Source organism: Gouania willdenowi, chromosome 17 (genome assembly GCF_900634775.1).
Source record: "Gouania willdenowi chromosome 17, fGouWil2.1, whole genome shotgun sequence".
In the NCBI taxonomy this organism is placed as follows: Eukaryota; Metazoa; Chordata; class Actinopteri; order Blenniiformes; family Gobiesocidae; genus Gouania; species Gouania willdenowi.
This window is the reverse complement of record NC_041060.1, coordinates 4806844-4824803: the sequence shown is the minus strand read 5'-3', so window position 1 is coordinate 4824803 and position 17960 is coordinate 4806844. Positions and strand designations below refer to the sequence as shown.

Here is a 17960-nt window from a genome sequence, read left to right as displayed (position 1 = left end):
TTTTGTTATTTTGTACATTTTTCTTAGTATCTTGTGCGTCTATGGAGTCACTGTGTATCTTTGTTGGTTTTGTATATTTCACTGTCTTTTGTGTGTTTTTAGGAGTAATTGAATGTGTATTTTCTCTCATTTCGTATGCATTTGCTGAGATTGTGATTTTGAAATCAATTTTGTGTTTTTTTTTTGTCCTTTTGTGTATTTTTGAAGTTGTTTTGCCTACTTCTCTCATTTTGTGTATATTTCTTGTTTTTATTTTTGGATTAATTTTGTAAAATATACTTGTACTTTTATGTATTTATGAAGTAGTCACTGTGTATTCTTAGTGTATTCTTTGGTTTTTCTGTCATTTTGTCATCATTTTGTGTACTTTTTACCTTAATGTGTATTTTTTGTCTGATGTGTTTTGGGAGCAATTTTGTACATTATTTTCTCATTTTGTGTACATTTGCTGATAATGTGTGTATTTGGAGTCATTTTGGATATTTTTCTCATGTTGTGTTTTTTTGGATTCATTTTTTATATTTATCCTGTTTTTCCTTCATTTTCTGTGTGTTTGTTGTTGGTTTGTGTATATTGAGTAATTTCTGTGTATGTTTACTGTATTCTTGTATTTTACTGTCATTTTGTATGTTTTTGGGGTATGTGTTTTTGTTGTTTTTTGTTTTGTATATTTTTGTAGTCCCTTTACAGTATGTGTTTTGGGAGTCATTTTGTATATTTCTCATTTTGTGTAAATTTGTTGTTATTTTTGGTTACTGGATTTTTGCATTTTTACTGTATTTTTGTGTTTTTCTGTTATTTTGTGTATTTTTGTCGTTTTGTGTGTTTTTGAATCTGTGCATTTTTTGTTATCGTTTTGTGTATTTTTGTAGTCCTATGCTCATGTGTTTTGGGAGTAATTTTGTGGATGTTTGTTCTATAGTTTTGCAAATGTTTCTGTCATTTTAAAGTATTTTTTGCTTTTACCCACATGTGGCCACTAGTTGCCTATGTCTGCCATAGAGGATAAGTAGATATTAAAGACAACACAATGATACATCCATGTATAGTTCATTTTTAAACAAAGAAAAAATATCCTCTTTATTATAAAGTCCATCGTTCTTTGCATTATTGAATAAAACACCTTTAATTCCATTTTTGTTCAAGAAAATTGCCCTGTGAGACCTCCATTCACACCCCTCTATATATTTATGTCTTTTTTGGGGTCAATTTGTGGCTTTTTCTTTCATTTTGTATATTTTTGTTGTCGTTTTGTATGTTTTTTGGTCTTTCTGTGTATTTTTGTAGTCATCTGTTGTGTTTTGGGAGTGATTATCTGGATTTTTGCTGTGGTATTGTATATTTCTTGGTCATGCTGTGTGTCTTCGTTGTCGTTTTGTATACTACTCTGTCTTTCTGTATATTTATGTTGTAATTTGATGTGTTTTGGGAGTAATTCTGTGTATTTTTGTTGTTGTTTTGTACATTATTTCGTTCTCCATTCACGCCCCTCTGCTCGACCTATCCCAACGGGCGCCACGCGCTGCTCGGACTACATTTCCTAGCATGCATCGCGGCTCGTCCTTGTCAAACGTCACCGTGTTTGCTACTCAGTGAGATCAGAAATAGAGCAGCATGGAGGGTGTCTGTCATCTAAAGTCACCGCTGGGCTGACTTGCACACACACACACACACGGAGGTTAGCAGTGCCTTTCACACGCACACGCACCGTCTGTGTAGTTTTTTTTTTTTTCTTCTTTAGCAGCTGTTTTTATCTTGTGTTTAGCTTCGAGCTAACAGCTAGCTGAGCTGTGCTAACTTTATTTTAAACACAGGGCGTGTAAACACACAGACAAGTCACACATATCTTTAAAATACTTTCTCCTCTCCTCACTCCAATAAGGTAAGACATTTTTATTTATATCAATGAATGTCAGTGTGTTAGTGTGTATTATTGTTAGCAAACATGATGAAAGGCTTCCATCATTGAAAGCAGTAGGAGTTAATGTTCGTTTGTTTGATTTAGTGCTAGTTTAAATGCGACCACACGCAGTTTGTGATATTAAAAGCAGGTTGAAATGTAACATGATCACCTCACACTGCATTTATACACAGCATTTATACACAGCAACATTTGTAAAATATAAATACATTAACTGAAAAAGTATCAATGAATGAAAGAGTTGGGAAAAATATCGAATGACGATATTAAAAATCGATGTTTTTCTCCCACAATTCATTTAAAAAAAAAAAAAAAAAAAAAGTTTTGTTTTTCCTTCCATGTCTGTATGTCTGTATAATGTGGTCATCATGGGTTAACACTGTGGTTCCCAAACTTTTTTTGCTGCGCCCCCACTTCGAAGAATGAAAAACACTCAGGGCCCCTATTGTGACAAAATGTAAAAATACTTTAAAAAAAGTGACCATTTATTAATTAAAAAAAATACAAATTTGGACTATTCTTCAATTTTCAAAAAAATTGCCACTGCATATTTTTAGAACAGTAATACACCTCTGTGTATGTGTGATATAAAATATCAATGTGAAATAAAAACACTGTATATTCTCAATACGCTAAATATGATTTAAGACGAAGAAGTAGAACACACTAAATTAGAATAAGGAACTTTTATTAGGAACACTTTCAACATACGGACTTTAAAGCCACTGACAAAAATGAAAAGGCAAACAAACTTTATTTCCAGAAAAACACAATGTAAAAAATAAAATTAACAAATCACATATTTTAGTCCAAAAGGTCAAATACGGACTAGTTTGTTCTCAAGTGGGCCGCAAATTTTAGGCAAGAAAATGAGTAAATTCAACATTATTCTGCCATATAAATATATCTAAAGTAATGAGTTATACACAATATCTGATCTTTAAATTTGTGACCAATTTTTATGTATTTTGTGGAAACATTTGTGAAATAATTTTATAAAAACTTTCAGGATTTTGGGAAAAGATAAAGATTTTTCTTTTTCAACAATTTGCGATTAAAAATGACTGCCATCATGTGATAAATAAAAGCGTTAGAAAACTGTGCTTCCTGGCAAATGTTGTGGATATTCAATTGAGTTTAAAGTGGATATAAAAAGTCTACACACCCCTGTTCAAATGCCAGGTTTTTGTGATGTAAAAAATGACACCAAGATAAATAATTTCACAACTTTTTCCATTTTTAATGTGACCTATAACCTGTACAATGCAATTGAAAAACAAACTGAAACCTTTAAAGCAGAAAAATAAAAAAAACTTAAGATAACCTGGTTGCATAAATATGCACACCCTTAAACTAATGCTTTGTTGCAACAGCTTTGGCTTTTATTCCAGCACTCAGTGTTTTTGAGTAAGAGTCTATCAGTGTGGCACATCTTGATGAGACAATATTTGCCAAAACTGCTCCAAATCTGACAGATTGTGAGGGTATCTTCTGTGCACAGCACTCTTCAGATCACCCCACAGATGTTCAATGAGATTCAGGTCTGGACTCTGGCTGGGCCATTCCAAAACCTCAATCTGATTCTGGTGAAGCCATTCTTTTGTTGATTTGTGCTTAGGGTCATTGTTGTGTTGAAAGATAAAGTTCCTCTTCAGCTTTCTAACAGAAGTCAGAAAGTTTTGTGCCAACACTGCCTGGTATTTGGAACTGTTCATAATTCCTTCCACCCTAATTAAGGCCCCAGTTCCATCTGAAGGAAAAACAGCCTTAAAGCATGATGCTGCCACCACCATGCGTCACTGTAGGTATGGTGTTCTTTTGGTGATGAGCAGTGTTGCTTTTGCGCCATATTTACCTTTTGGAATTATGGCCAAAAAGTTCAACCTTGGTTTCATCAGACCATAACACATTTTCCCACATGCGTTTGGGAGACTTCAAATGTGTTTTTGCAAAATGAAGCCGGGCTTGGATGTTTTTTGTCTAAGATGAGGCTTCCGTCTAGTACCCATAGCCCAGACATATGAAGAAGATGGGAGATTGTTGTCACATGTACTACACAGCCAGTACTTGCCAGAATTTCCTGCAGCTCCTTCAATGTTGTTGTTGACCTCTTGGCAGCCTCCCCAACCAGTTTTCTTCTCGTCTTGTCATCAATTTTGGACGGACGTCCGATTTTTGGTAATGTCACTGTTGTGCCTTATTTTCTCCACTTGATGACTGTCTTCACTGTGTACCATGTTATATTTATTTTCATGAAATTCTTTTGTACCCTTCACTTGACTGATATCTTTGAACAATGAGATCCCTCTGATGCTTTGGAAGCTCTCTGAGGACCATGGCTTGTGCTGGAAGATGTCGCTACAAAAATATCAGGAAAAGCTACGAGAACAGCTGAACTTTATTTGGGGTTAATCAGTGTGTGTGACTCCAATTTAACATGAGTTTGAATGTAATTGGTTAAATCTGAACACAGCCCCGTCCTCAGTTATAAGAGTGTGTGCACACTTTTGCAACATCATTCTCTCAGTTTTTTTTAATTTTTACTTCACCTCCCTGAAAGGTTTCAGTTTGTTTTTCAATTGCATTGTACAGTTTATAGGTCACATTAAAGGTGGAAAAAGTAGTGAAATTATTTATCTTGGTGTAATTTTTTCACATCACAAAAACCTGGCATTTGATCAGGGGTGTGTAGACTTTTTATATCCACTGTATGTATTTTGGAAGGGCTGAGATCTCTACAACTGAATTACTTGGTATTTTACATTTTTTTTAGAGAATGATTCATGTTTTCTATAATCTTGACTTTATCCTGCCAGCCGAATTTGATCCTCTAAAGGGCCGGATTTAAGTTTGACACGTGATTTCAATATTAGAGCCTGACCAATTAATCGGTCGAGCTCCAGTTGAAATAAACGCTAGAACTTAAAGTGACTGACTGACTCATTGTTATGTTCATTGTTTTTTGGGACTATGAGTCTTATATTGTTTCTATAAGTGTTTGATTTACCTTTTGTTTTTTTTTAGTTACTACAGTATTCATGAAATCATCCCCCAAGTATCTTGATAAAATCCAATTGTCCCAGCTCATTACTTTCACATTAAAGAAGCTGAACCCCTTTCTCTATAATATCCAGAGGCCTAAATGTCTAAAGCGGCGCTGTCCAATATGGGGCCCGTGGGCCAAAGTTGGCCCGCAAGTGATCAGTTTTGGTCCATTGCCTATATTTGAAATTGTTATTTTTATATATTTTTAAAATATAAAAATGTGACCAATACAGTACAGTGATTTATAATGAAAAAAATCTAAAGCTGATGTCCAATTACATAATTTTTCTCGAGTTTTAAAGGATTGTTCAAGACTGGGAAAATGTAATATTTTGATCGTGTAGGTGGGATATGTTGTGTCCCATTTTGTTGAATTTGTTTTGTACTAAATATCTTTGAAGATATTTTGATGTTTTACAAATTTATGCCATGAAACACAAAAAAGAAAAGTGTTCTTCAATTTCAAACTACTTTAAGTGTTTATATTGCACAGTGATGTTATTGGCATCATTTCATGCACGGCAACTTTAATGTTTAGTTTTTGGCCCTTCAATGAAAAGAATTTGGGCACCCCTGGTCTAAAGAGTTAAGCTGCGGTAATTATGTTAAAGATGTGAAATAAAAGAGCAAACAGAGCTGCTGTTGAAGGCTCAGTCGTCTTGGAAACTAAACCAATGCTGGCATTAAAACACGTGGGCTTAAAGCCAGAACCCTGAGTGCGTTCTCATTCATTCACCTCCTCACAACAATGGTTCAACCCAAACAGCTCCTCTTACATCCTCTACTTCTCTTTAGCTTTCACTCTTTAAAAAAAAAAAAAAAATTTTCATCATAAAGGTCAAGAAAGGGTAAACAAAACTTAAAAAAAAAACCTGTTTCTAAAAAGAAGAAAATTTGATATTTAGAAGCCGTAAAACAAAAAAAGCGCCTATGAATGAAACAGTATGTAGTGCCCCCTGACTAGATTTATTTCTATAGTTTTTTATTATTTCCGGTCATCTCCCGCCTGGTGTGGGACCAACACAGTGCCTTGTATTTTCAGTTCATGTTCTAATCAAGATCATTTACGATATTATTTTTTATTGTTATTTTAACTAAAAATAAACATTATAAAAACATTTTTAATGCTTTTATTTGTCAATTTTCCACTCTCTCTCTCTTAAGTACCCCCTGTAGTGCCATCGCGCCTAGGGGTACACGTACCCCCGTTTGAGAAACACTGCTTCAAAGTACACTGTAAGAGCCTCTGCCTCAGAGCAGTTTAACCACTGCCACAACCTTCCAAGGTCACAGACTAAAGGTCACAGTAGAGAAAAGTGCTTTTCCTTTTGCTTCAGTTAAAGTTTTCCCAGAACAACGTGTTCAGTGTGTTAACGTTAAGCTGGTGTGAGTTCAAAGGTCACACAGAGCTGACTTGTCCTGTGAAATGATTGGCTAGTAATTATCTACACACAGGTGACAGGATCTTTCTGTGGCAGCTTCTGAAGTCGCTCGAATCGTCATCAATGCCTCAGGTTATCTCGATTGTGGGAAAAAGGTGGTGTGAAATGTGAGCAGGGGGCGTGTCTACAGGTGTGACACCTTTCACCCGCGACAACGACTTAAGTGTTGAATGTTGTGGGTTTAATCTACATACAGGATCAGCACAGGCATGACTTTGTTTGTAGGATTGAACTTTGAACTTTGTGTTTTTGACTGTTTAACTTGAAACTGATCCTGGTGTCCCATGTCCTCTGATTTCTCTGCAGCTCTGTGTTTGTGTGTAGCTGAAATCTCCCCCCCCCATCCTGAGTCCATGCTGTGTGCGTTCAGTGTGTAGTGTTTGTTATGGGGAGTGGAGTCAGGGAGCAGCGGGCATCACTTTCACAACAAGAAGTGCTGCAGAGGGCTCCTTACACACACACAGAGGTGATATATCAGCCACAAGTGAATATTTTACTTATTTGAAATACACCACTTTAATATTATCATGTCAGTGTTATGGTTTACACACAAAAAAACAAACAAAATGACAGATTAAATGTATTAATGACAACTAAAACGCACAAAGTGATCGAAGAATGCGCACAAAATGAAAACAGAAACACACAAAATGTCAGAAGAATTATTTAAATGACAACAAAAATGCACAAAATGACAATAACTCTCAAAATGATAACAAAAACACACAAATTAACAACATAAACACACTAAATTATATTATTTTGTTTTTCACTCAGCTTCTACTGAATATTTAGTATTAACTTTATAGAAATAAAATGATTGTGTAAATAGGATTGCCATGTTTAAAAACATTAGATTTATAGATTCATATATTACCTGTGTGTATAGCAAATATGAGCAACAGGTGGCCTGGGAGATACATGAAATTTGTCTCAGAGCCAAATGTAAATACACAAAAAGAACGCCAATATTACAGTAAATGACAAAAAAAACACAGAAAATGACTGAAGAAATATACAAATGACAACAATAACGAACAATATGACAACAAAAATACATGAAATGACAAGAAAAACACGAGATGACAACAAAAACAGTAAATGATAGAAGAAATATATAAATCATTAAAAAAACACAAAATAATAACAAAAATGTACAAAATGCAAATAAAAACACACGAAACCACAACAAAAACAAAATGACAGAAGCAATATGCAAATGACAACAAAAACAAATTAAACAACAACATAAACACACGAAACAACAGCTGTAACAAATTAAACAACAACAAAAATCCAAAAGATTACAACAAAAACGCACAGAACAAGAACAAATAAGGATTATGAGGTAAATATGACATATTTGTCCATTTGCTGCACTTGTAATTCATTTTGTCTCACGTTTCCAATGGAAAAATATTGTGTTAATGTGAGTTAATGTTCCTTAAACATTCATGTGGGTTTTTTCTGTTGATTGTAACTAAACGCTGACACGACTCTGTGCAGGGAGTGAAGAACTCTCGCTCAGTGCTGAACTCTCTGTTCTCTGGAGCTTTAGCTGGAGCTGTGGCCAAGACCGCCGTCGCCCCATTGGACAGAACCAAAATCATCTTTCAAGGCAAGTCGGACACTGAACATGTTTTGACTCCTTTTATTTTATCTTATCTTGTTTTTTTTTTTTCTTTTAGTGTCTTCAGCTCGATTTTCTGCTAAGGTACGTCAGACTTTTTTCTGTGAAATTAATTTTTTGGATCATGTTTGTTTTACAAATACAGAGTAGCCAAGAATAGAATACAGTTGTTTGATATTGTGTGTGTGATGTTTTCATTTGAAATATATATATATATTTAAGTTCCTTGAGCTTTCTGCCCCTTCCTGCACTGTATATGTATCTATTTCTGCGATATTATGTATTGTTTTTTCAATTGTGCAAAATAAATAAATATGAATTAAAATGATTTAAAATGAAATTGTTTAATTTTAAATATATCAAAAAATCATTAAAAAAGTTTATTTTAATCATTTATTTTATTATTATTATTATTTTTTTTAAATATTAAAAATTAAAACATTTTTATTTTATTACTATATATTTCAGGTGACCCCATTTTATTTTCAGGTGTAGATTTTCAGGTTGAAAAACCCTGATTTAGTGACAAATGATTCCAAAAAAAACACGAACACAGGAAACGACAAAGATTCTGCATTTATGTTGTTGTTTTTTTTTTTTTCATTTTTGTCGTTTATTGTGTTTTTGGAGTCATTGTGTATTCATGTTGTCATTTTGTGTATTTTTGTCCTTTTATGTGTGTTTTTCGGTTATTATTGTAGTCATTTTTTGCGTTTCTGTCGTTTTTTTGTTTGGTTTTTTTTTTTGGGTCTTTTTGTGTTTTTTGTTGTTTTTGTTTAGTTTTTTAATTATGTCCTTTTGTCTATTTTTTGGTAAGTTTATGCTTTCATCTTGTTCTTTTGTGTGTTCAGAGCCATTCTGTGCATTTTTGTTGTCTTTTTGTCTATTTTTCAGACATTCTGTTTTTGTTATTTTGTTTTTTGTGTGTTGTTGAGTCATTTTTGTGTACATTTTAAGCCATCATTTTTTTTAGTTTTGTCATTGTGTGTTTTTTTGTATGTTTTTGGTGTGATTTCTGTGCATCTTTGGAGTCCTTTTTGTATATTTTTATTGATGTGTGTGCGTCCATAGGAAGCCTACAGGCTCATCTATCGCACCTACCTGAAAGATGGCTTCTTCAGCCTGTGGAGGGGAAACTCTGCCACCATGGTGCGCGTCATCCCCTACGCCGCCATCCAGTTCTGTGCCCACGAGCAGTACAAGGCTCGGCTGGGTAGCTACTACGGCTTCCAGGGGGCGTATGTTGGCCACTGTTTCCTTAAAACCTTTCACATCCTCTACTCTTTTAAAGTAATAAATACAAGTGCTGATGGCTGTGTTTCAGGGCCCTGCCTCCGCTTCCACGGTTACTGGCGGGATCGATGGCGGGGACGACTGCCACCATGCTGACGTATCCTCTGGACATGGTGCGAGCCAGGATGGCTGTGACGCCCAAGGAAATGTAAGGCTGTGTTTGGATAGATCTGGATTCATCGTTACTTCCACATGATAGATAATGTCTAGTTTAGTACAGGCCGCCAAAGCACAAAAATGACAGAAAAATATACCCAGATAACACGAGATTACACAAAATGCCTCCAAACAACAACTAAAATGCAGAAAATGACAGAAAGATATGAAACATGACGACACACAAAACAAGACAGACATGAAAATACACAAAATGACTCCAAAACACACAAAAATGACACATTGAAAAATGACTGAAAAATGTTATTTAAAAACAACCAAAAACAATAAAAAGATTTCGAACAGCAAAAATACACAATTCTGTGTTTTTGAATAATTTTGTGGATTTTTTTTAATTTTTTAAAAATATTTTTGTTGTCATCTCGTGTATTTTTTCCCCGTCCTTCTCAGTAATTTTTCTGAATTTTTGAAGCCATCATGTTTTTTCTGTTTTTCATTTGTAGTAATTTTGTCTGTTTTTCTGTAATTTTGTAACCTTTTTTTAAAATATATTTTTGTTGTCCTTTTGGATATTTTTGTGTGTGTTTTTTTTTTTTTGAAGCATCATGTTTTTTAATAGTGTTTTTTTTTGTCGTTCTTTGTGATTTTGTCTATTTTAGTTTTCATTTTGTGCATTTTTCTGTCATTTTGTATGTTTTTCTGAGTCATTTTGTGTATTTCTGCAGTTGTATTTGTCTGACACCTTCTTTTGGGGGTCACGTTTTGTAATAGTGTAACAACAATATGCAGGAGATACGAGTGCTTGTTCACTCGTTCACTTTTCCATCAGCCTTTCATGTTGAATAAATCCACTTTGATGCGTTATATGAAGCACGTCTGTCTTCTGATACTCTTTGTTTTCCTCCCGCTGCAGGTACAGCAACATCCTTCACGTGTTTGTGAGAATTTCCCGAGAGGAAGGTTTAAAAACTCTGTATCGAGGTTTCGCTCCCACCATGTTGGGCGTGGTCCCCTACGCTGGCCTCAGCTTCTTCACATACGAGACACTGAAAAAACTACACGCAGGTACTACACGCCACTCTTTCTACCTCTATATACTTATATATCTATACTTATCTATCACCTCTAATAAAGTTTTAGCAGCTAAAAGTTATAAGGTAATAAGAAGAAAATATGAAAAATGTACATTTAACATGTTTTCCATTAATCACCAACATCATTAGGCTTTAGTTTTTGCTCTTTGTGAAGATTAATTCTAAACATTTGCACCAATAGAAGGAGATATGACTTCATAACAGAGTGATCAGGGACTCCTGTTTTCTGTTTCTGAATCCATTTCAGGGTTTAGCCGTTTCCGTTTGGTTTTCCTTTCATTTTCTTTCCCTCTTTAGATTTATTTACTGGATATTAAACTTCTAGAAATCATGGCAAACATGATAAATACAATTTTTATATTTGAGAGGGCTGTGCTGAAATCACACCAGACTACGTTTGCTACATTTGCTAGAAGTGGCGCGCCGTGCATTTCACACCTGGGCCTTCATGCGAGGTAGAACAACGGTCAACCCCAATTAGCGGCCAGATCCGGCCAGCTGGATCCATTTGTCTGGCCTGCACCGACCCACTGACACTACTTCACAAACTGTCATCATTACATGGACAGAAGTGTGATGGATGGATTGTGTTCGTCGTGTCACTGCAGTCTACCTCAGAGCTGTCAACGCTGTCACCGGCTTCCCCGTGTGACGCGTTAAAAACGGCTGAGACCGTTTCGGTTTTTCGTCTTCGCGCCGCCGGTAAAGAACGGTGTCCCAGGTGTAATGGAGGCGTGGGAGCAACACCATTAACAGGGGCGAGGAGGGGTCATGCATGCTCCCACACACAGGATATGAAGGGGCGATATGTTGGAAAATGCGAGAGCTTGTAGAATGTGATGTGAGCTAATGTATAAAAATTCCACACGCGTTAAATTGATTTTATGTCACAAATGATGGGAAAAAAATGTGAACCTGTAGAGTTAAAATTTAAAGCCACACTGTAAACATGAATAAGTTACCACAACTCACAAAAATGAAGGCAATCGACTGCCTCAATTTTTAAAAAAAATTAATAACCTCAAACGTCAAAATTTTCCAGAACATTAGAGTTAGTGAGTTTCGTGTGTGTGGATTTTTGATACAAGTAAATGTTTCTACAAGTGGTTCCATTTTGCAACATATCTACCTTCATAGTGGGAAACCATTCTTCACTAAAACCTGAGACTGGAAACAGTGCAACCAAGAGGAAAGCTATGAAAACAGTATCTATGAGGAATAATTTAATATATATTTGTGGAAAAATATATCAAAAATAAATGTATATTCTGATGTTTAGAGCAGCAGAGAAGGCCTTGCTGGCCCTGACGGCCCACCACTGCTTGCTAGTTAGTTAGCATTTTCAGCGAAATCCCACTCAGCCGCATTCATGTGAGATTTTAAATGAGATTATGAGCAAAAAGTGACATCTTTGTCCGTTTGCTACACATGCTTAGCATTTAGTCACCTGTTTCTGGGTATAATAGGGTGTTAATGTCCTAGAACGTGTATGTGAGGAGGACATTCTGTTGCAAATTAAATAAATAAGAAAGAAAAAAAATATTTTCGATGGTGAATTCTGCGTATTTCCGTGCGTTTCCTGCGCTGACTGAGAACAGGAGTCCCTCTAGGTGATTGATCAGGTTTCTCACAGAGCTCGTCTCTCTCATATAGAACACAGCGGACGCTCTCAGCCGTACTCGTACGAGCGCCTGGCGTTCGGAGCGTGCGCGGGCCTCATCGGTCAGTCGGCCTCCTACCCTCTGGACGTGGTGCGGCGCCGCATGCAGACGGCGGGCGTGACGGGCCACACGTATGGCTCTGTGCTGGGCACCATGAGGGACATCGTGTCGGAGGAGGGGCTTATCAGAGGACTCTACAAAGGCCTCAGCATGAACTGGGTCAAAGGGCCCATCGCCGTGGGAATCAGCTTCACAACCTTTGATCTCACGCAGATCCTCCTCAGGAAGCTGCATCAGATGGGCTACATAGGACGATAGGCCCCGCCCCAGGGGGAGGAGTCAGCAGGAACATACCATTAACACTCCTCTTCCAAGAATCAATGTGCAATATGGTAACGTGTTCACACACACACACACACACACACACACACACCACTTCCGTTGCGAAAACCCGGTGGCCGGGAAGTGTCAGGTGAATGCATTTAAAGAAATGAACACAAATGCAAAAAGGTCACAACACGAATGCAAAATGGCTACAACGGAAGTGTTTCCGACGGACCGGTATTACAGACGGACACGTTTCTGGCGGATGTTTTTAACCCACCAGAACAGTTAAGAACAAGAAGAAGACATCGAAACGCGTATGAAAGTAAGTGAAAGTAGATTAGGATACTCATATTTTTCATATCAGGCTATCATATGCGACTGTAATACCGGTCCGTCGGAAACACTTCCGTTGTAGCCATTTTGCATTCGTGTTGTGACCTTTTTGCATTTGTGTTCATTTCTTTAAATGCATTCACCTGACACTTCCCAGCCACCGTACATTTCCCTCTGTGATGTTTTTAATAAATTAATTCATTTTATGTTAAGAGGAATTTTTTTTTGTGTGTGTCTTTAAACATACTAAACATTAAAAACTTCAGTTTTTATCACAAGTAGCATGAACTGGAAAGAGCCTAATGTAGATGTGGGCCACACGAATATTTTGTGCAGCCCCAAAGTAAACTAATAAAATGACTCCACAAACAGGCAAAATTACATAAAATGACAACAAAACTCTCAAAATAAAGACAAAAATAAGCTAGAATAATAGAAGAATTTACAGAAAGAAAAATACACAAAATGATAGAAAAACACACAAAATGACAACAAAAATACCTGAATAATTTACAATACGAAAACAAAAACATAACAAAAGAACTCGTAATACACAAAACAACCACGAAAATACACAGAATGGCTGAAAAGTAGACATAAAGACAACAAAAATGCACAAGAGTATTAAAAAATACACTAAATGACAGGAAAACACACAAAATGTAGACAAACGCACAAAATGACTACAATAATAAGAGAAAAACAAACGGAACCTTATCAAAAATAGACAAAATGACTCGTACTACACAAAACAACTACAAAAATACACAGAATGACTGAAAAATAGACAAAAAGACAACAAAAATGCACACAGATGACTAAATAAATACACAATATCAGAAAAAATTACAAAACGAGAACATAAATACACAAAAGGACTCATAATACACAAAACAAGGAGAGAAATACACACAATGACTGAAAAATAGACAAACAGGCAACAGCAACGCTCAAGATGACAAATAAAATAAACAAAAATTACAGAAAAATGTACAAAACAACAAAAATACACAAAATGACTCTGATCACTCAAAAGAAGCACAATAATATTCAGAATGACTGAAGAATAGACATAAGGACAACAAAAACGCACAAGATGACTAAAAGCACTAAAATAACAGAAAAATATGCAAAATGACATCAAAAGTACCAAAAGTATAAAAAACCTCGACCCTATAAAAGCTATATATTAATATAAAATTTTATTATTAATTATCTTTGTAAAAAATGAAAATAAATATACAGAATGACAACAAAAATGATCACTTAATTAATAACAAGATGAATACAATAATACAGGAAAATAAACATATTGACTCAAAAACACAAAATTAAGAAAAAATATGCAAAATGACACCAAAACACAAAGCGAACGCTCACGCACAAACTCTTTGTTGTTTCCTGTATTGGTGTGTTTTAGGAGTTATTCTGTTCTGAATGATTCTGTAATTTTGTGGGTTCTAGAGTTGTTTTATGTGTTTTAAGATTCATTAAGTCGACATGAAAATACACAAAATGACTCCAAAAACTCTCAAAACAACTGAAAAATACACAAAATGACGGAGAAATACACAAAATCTCCAAAATTACACAAAATGACGAAAGGAAGAAAATGCAAATACTTTTTGTTGTTTCCTGTGTTTGTGTGTTCTTGGAGTCATTTGTTGTAGTTTTGTTTTTTGGAGTCATTTTTGTGAATTATTCTATAATTTTGTGGTTTCAACTTTTTCTGTCATTTTTGTCAATAATAAAAATACACAAAATAACTCCAAAAACATACAAAATGAAAGAAAAAACAAAACAAAATGCCAGCCAAAAAAAACCGCACAAACTCTTTGTTGTTTAAGGTGTTAATGCTCTGATTGGTCATTATTCTAAATGCTGACATGAATGTTGATCATGTGACCCTCAGATCAGATATAATCACATGCTTGTGTCAAAGTTGCTCATCATTAGAACCTGTTATGGTTCATATCGTGAACGTTGTTCACCTTTAAGTGCCTCGTGTGGAATATTTTGTCGTATTATTAAAGGAATCGTTGCCTTTCTGATGATCTCAGCGGTTTATAATTGATCTAAAGTAACAGTGGGAGTGATTTTAAAGCACATTGAATGAAGAGTGTTTTTTTTTTTGTAGCACGTGTTTAAATGTTTTTGTTTCTCTTTGGAAAAAGTTTTTGTGCAGAACACGTGACAATCATCGGATGCCAAAACGTTTCCAGAGATTAAAGATGTTTAATCAGAGTTTAAAATTTGCCTTTAACAACAAAGATTGACAGAAATATTTAGGTTTGAAGTTTATTTAATGTAGTTGTGCAGCTTTTCTCTGCATTTTAGTGTTTTTTTTGTTTTGTTTTGGTGCCAACATGAATGTATGAATAATAACTGACAGTCTGTGCTCTGTCTGTAGTGATGTGATGGTGATTAATATTTGTTTAGGAAGATTTAAAATGTCTAATAAAACTGGATTTTAACCATAGATTTTGTATTTGTGTTATTTATAGTAAAACATCACAAGAAAATAAAGCAAAGAATGACAGAAAATCTTAGTTTTTCTGTCTTGATATCAGGTCATTAGTGGAACTGACCAGTAGGTGGCGATGTAACACTGCTGTGGACGAGTCTAATGTTTTCTTTAATATGATTTATCCTAATTTGGGCTAATGTACTTGGTTTTTTTTTTGTTCAAACCTCATATTTGTGATATTTCCCAGGTTTATGTCAGATTTATTTGATCAAAATGAAGCCGGAAACTCACTACCAGGACAATAAATATGTACAATACACAATTATAAGCAAATTTACCTAAAAAACGACATTAAATGTGCACAGAAATACAACAAAATATATGTTACAACAAAATATGCAAAATGACTGCAGAAACACACACAAAGGACAATAAATGTGCACAAAAATATAATAAAATATACTTTGTAGCCGAAAGTAAGCAAAATGACTCCAAAAACACACAAAACGGACAATAAATACAAACAGAAATACAAAAAAATGTTAATAAATTGCAATAAAAAAGTTAACATCTCTCCAAAATAGACAAAAAGAACAAAAATATGCACAGAAATATGTGATAAATGCTACAACCAAAAATAAGCAAAGTGACTCCAAAAACACACAAAAAGACAATACATGTGCACAAAAATATAAGAAAATAAACAAAGTTATAAGCAAAATGACTCCAAAAACACACAAATACAAAACAATGGAATATACAAAGTAACAACCAAAAAATAAATAAACAAAATGTCTACAGTTTACTGCTTTGACATCAGTTTGAATTAATTCTCATTATGGGTTAGAATCTAAAATTTCATTTCTGAATTTTTGTTATTTGAATTTTTGTTGTCAATCTGTCTTTTTCTCTTTTTAAAAAAAAATTTCATTCATGTAATTTTTGTGTATTTTTATTGTTTTGTGTTTATTTTTGGTTGTAACTTTGTATATTTTCATGGTATTTTTGTGGATATTAATTGTCCTTTTGTGTGTTTTTGAAGTCATTTTGCTTATTTTCGATAGTTCATTTCTCCACTGGAGCTCGTGTGTTTTTGTCTTGTAATGACTCCCTGTAAACACTAGGTGTCAGTAGATGATGTAGATTGAACTGCCTCCTTGTTTGTGGCAGTACTCAGTTTTACCGACAGGTGGCAGCTGTTAGAACTAACGGTCAGTCCACCGTGAACTTGACCGTGACACACACGCACACACATTGTTTTACAATAAATTAATTCATCGTCAGATTAAATAAATGATATTTTTTTTATCTTTATCCAATAGGAAACATTTGATTTCATCTCGTTTTTACACAAATATTTTAGCTGCACATTTGGATGAGTTAAAAAAGAAGAAAAAAGGAGCAATGGACTAATTATTAGAGACTGGAAGAGGGTGGATGTGGTTGCCATAGTTATCTGGCATGATGCCGGATGGAGGCGGAGCCAATTTGTATCCATTCAAATTTGACAATGGTGCTCAGAAAGCAGCGAGTGTTCAACACTCAATTCTCTCTTTGTTGTTGTTATTATTATTATTATTTTGTTATTTCTTATTTTGATAACTAATGATGAATAACACATTGACCTATTTGTTATTATTAGTCCTCCTGAACAAATGTGAGCTTAAACACTGCAAACAAAGACTTTTTTTGTGTGTGTGGCCATTTTCTGTATTTTTCTTTCATTCAGTGTTTATTTTGTGTTATATGAGTGATTTTGTATGTTTTTCTGCCATTTTCTGTATTTTTTATCGTTTTGTTATTGCCGTGTTTTTGTTTTGCATATTTTCCCGTTTTTGTTGTTTTGTGAGGACAGAAACACATGAGAGACACTTTCATAGAGATTTTGTGTATTTTTGTTGCCGGATTGAGTATTTCTGTTGATATTTTGAAGAATATATATAAATAAAACAGTTCTGAACAATTTTTGTTATTTTATTTATTTTTAGGTTATTTTGTGTTGCTTTTGTTGCCGTTTTGTGTTTTTTCAGTCATTTGGTCTATTTTTGTTATTTTATTTACTTTTTAGGTTATTTTGTGCTTTTTGAGTAACTTTATGTGGCTGTTGTGCATTTTTGTTGCAAATTTGTGTTTTTTCTAGTCATTTTGTGCATTTATTTAGGGGGGGCCGCACAAAATTACAGACTGAGGGCCTTCATGATGATGATAATAATAATATTAGATTAAATTAAATTAAAATAAATAACGTCCCACTCATTGTTTTGTTTGGACTCCTGTTCTGCGTCCTGATTGGTCGTCTCTGTTTGTGCTGTAGTTGCTTCTTTATTGTGTCTATTTTGTCGTCTTCTGTCTGTGTAAATGTGTGTTAATGTCTGTTTTTTTCCTTTACTGAACGTTTATCGCCGGACACAAATAAACCCAATGTTTGTGCTTCCGTTGGCATCATAACATTTCATTTTCTCTGACGGTTTTTAAAGGGGATAAAATTATTTGAAGCGTGTGTTCAGGTCATTGTTGGAGAATTACGCTCAAATTAAACACTTAAAAATGAAATTTTTCTTACATTTCTTTATTATTATTAGATTCATAAAAAAATACAAACATGTTTCTCAATCTGAAATATCAAAGAA

General features: G+C 34.6%; 1 protein-coding gene across 2 annotated transcripts; it reads left to right on the top strand.

Annotated features, from left to right (window-relative positions):
* Nucleotides 1-1580: 1580 nt before the first annotated feature.
* On the top strand, nucleotides 1581-12717 carry LOC114479258 (mitochondrial coenzyme A transporter SLC25A42-like). 2 transcript variants are annotated; one of them, XM_028472841.1, is made up of 8 exons: nucleotides 1581-1882; nucleotides 6715-6874; nucleotides 7915-8026; nucleotides 8097-8122; nucleotides 9110-9276; nucleotides 9363-9479; nucleotides 10362-10513; nucleotides 12196-12717. In XM_028472841.1, the coding sequence occupies exons 2-8, from the start codon at nucleotides 6794-6796 to the stop codon at nucleotides 12519-12521; spliced, it is 981 nt and encodes a 326-aa protein (XP_028328642.1). In that variant the 5' UTR covers nucleotides 1581-1882; nucleotides 6715-6793; the 3' UTR covers nucleotides 12522-12717. The 2 variants fall into 2 exon arrangements, with proteins under 2 accessions (XP_028328642.1, XP_028328643.1); XM_028472842.1 differs by lacking the exon at nucleotides 1581-1882 and adding an exon at nucleotides 6420-6538.
* Nucleotides 12718-17960: the final 5243 nt, after the last annotated feature.

Coding starts and splice junctions, on each gene's coding strand:
- LOC114479258 (XM_028472841.1), top strand. CDS start 6,794: ATGGGGAGTGGAGTCAGGGAGCAGCGGGCATCACTTTCACAACAAGAA. Junction 9,277..9,362: donor TACTACGGCTTCCAGGGGGC/GTATGTTGGCCA, acceptor GCTGTGTTTCAG/GGCCCTGCCTCCGCTTCCAC. Junction 9,480..10,361: donor GCTGTGACGCCCAAGGAAAT/GTAAGGCTGTGT, acceptor CTCCCGCTGCAG/GTACAGCAACATCCTTCACG.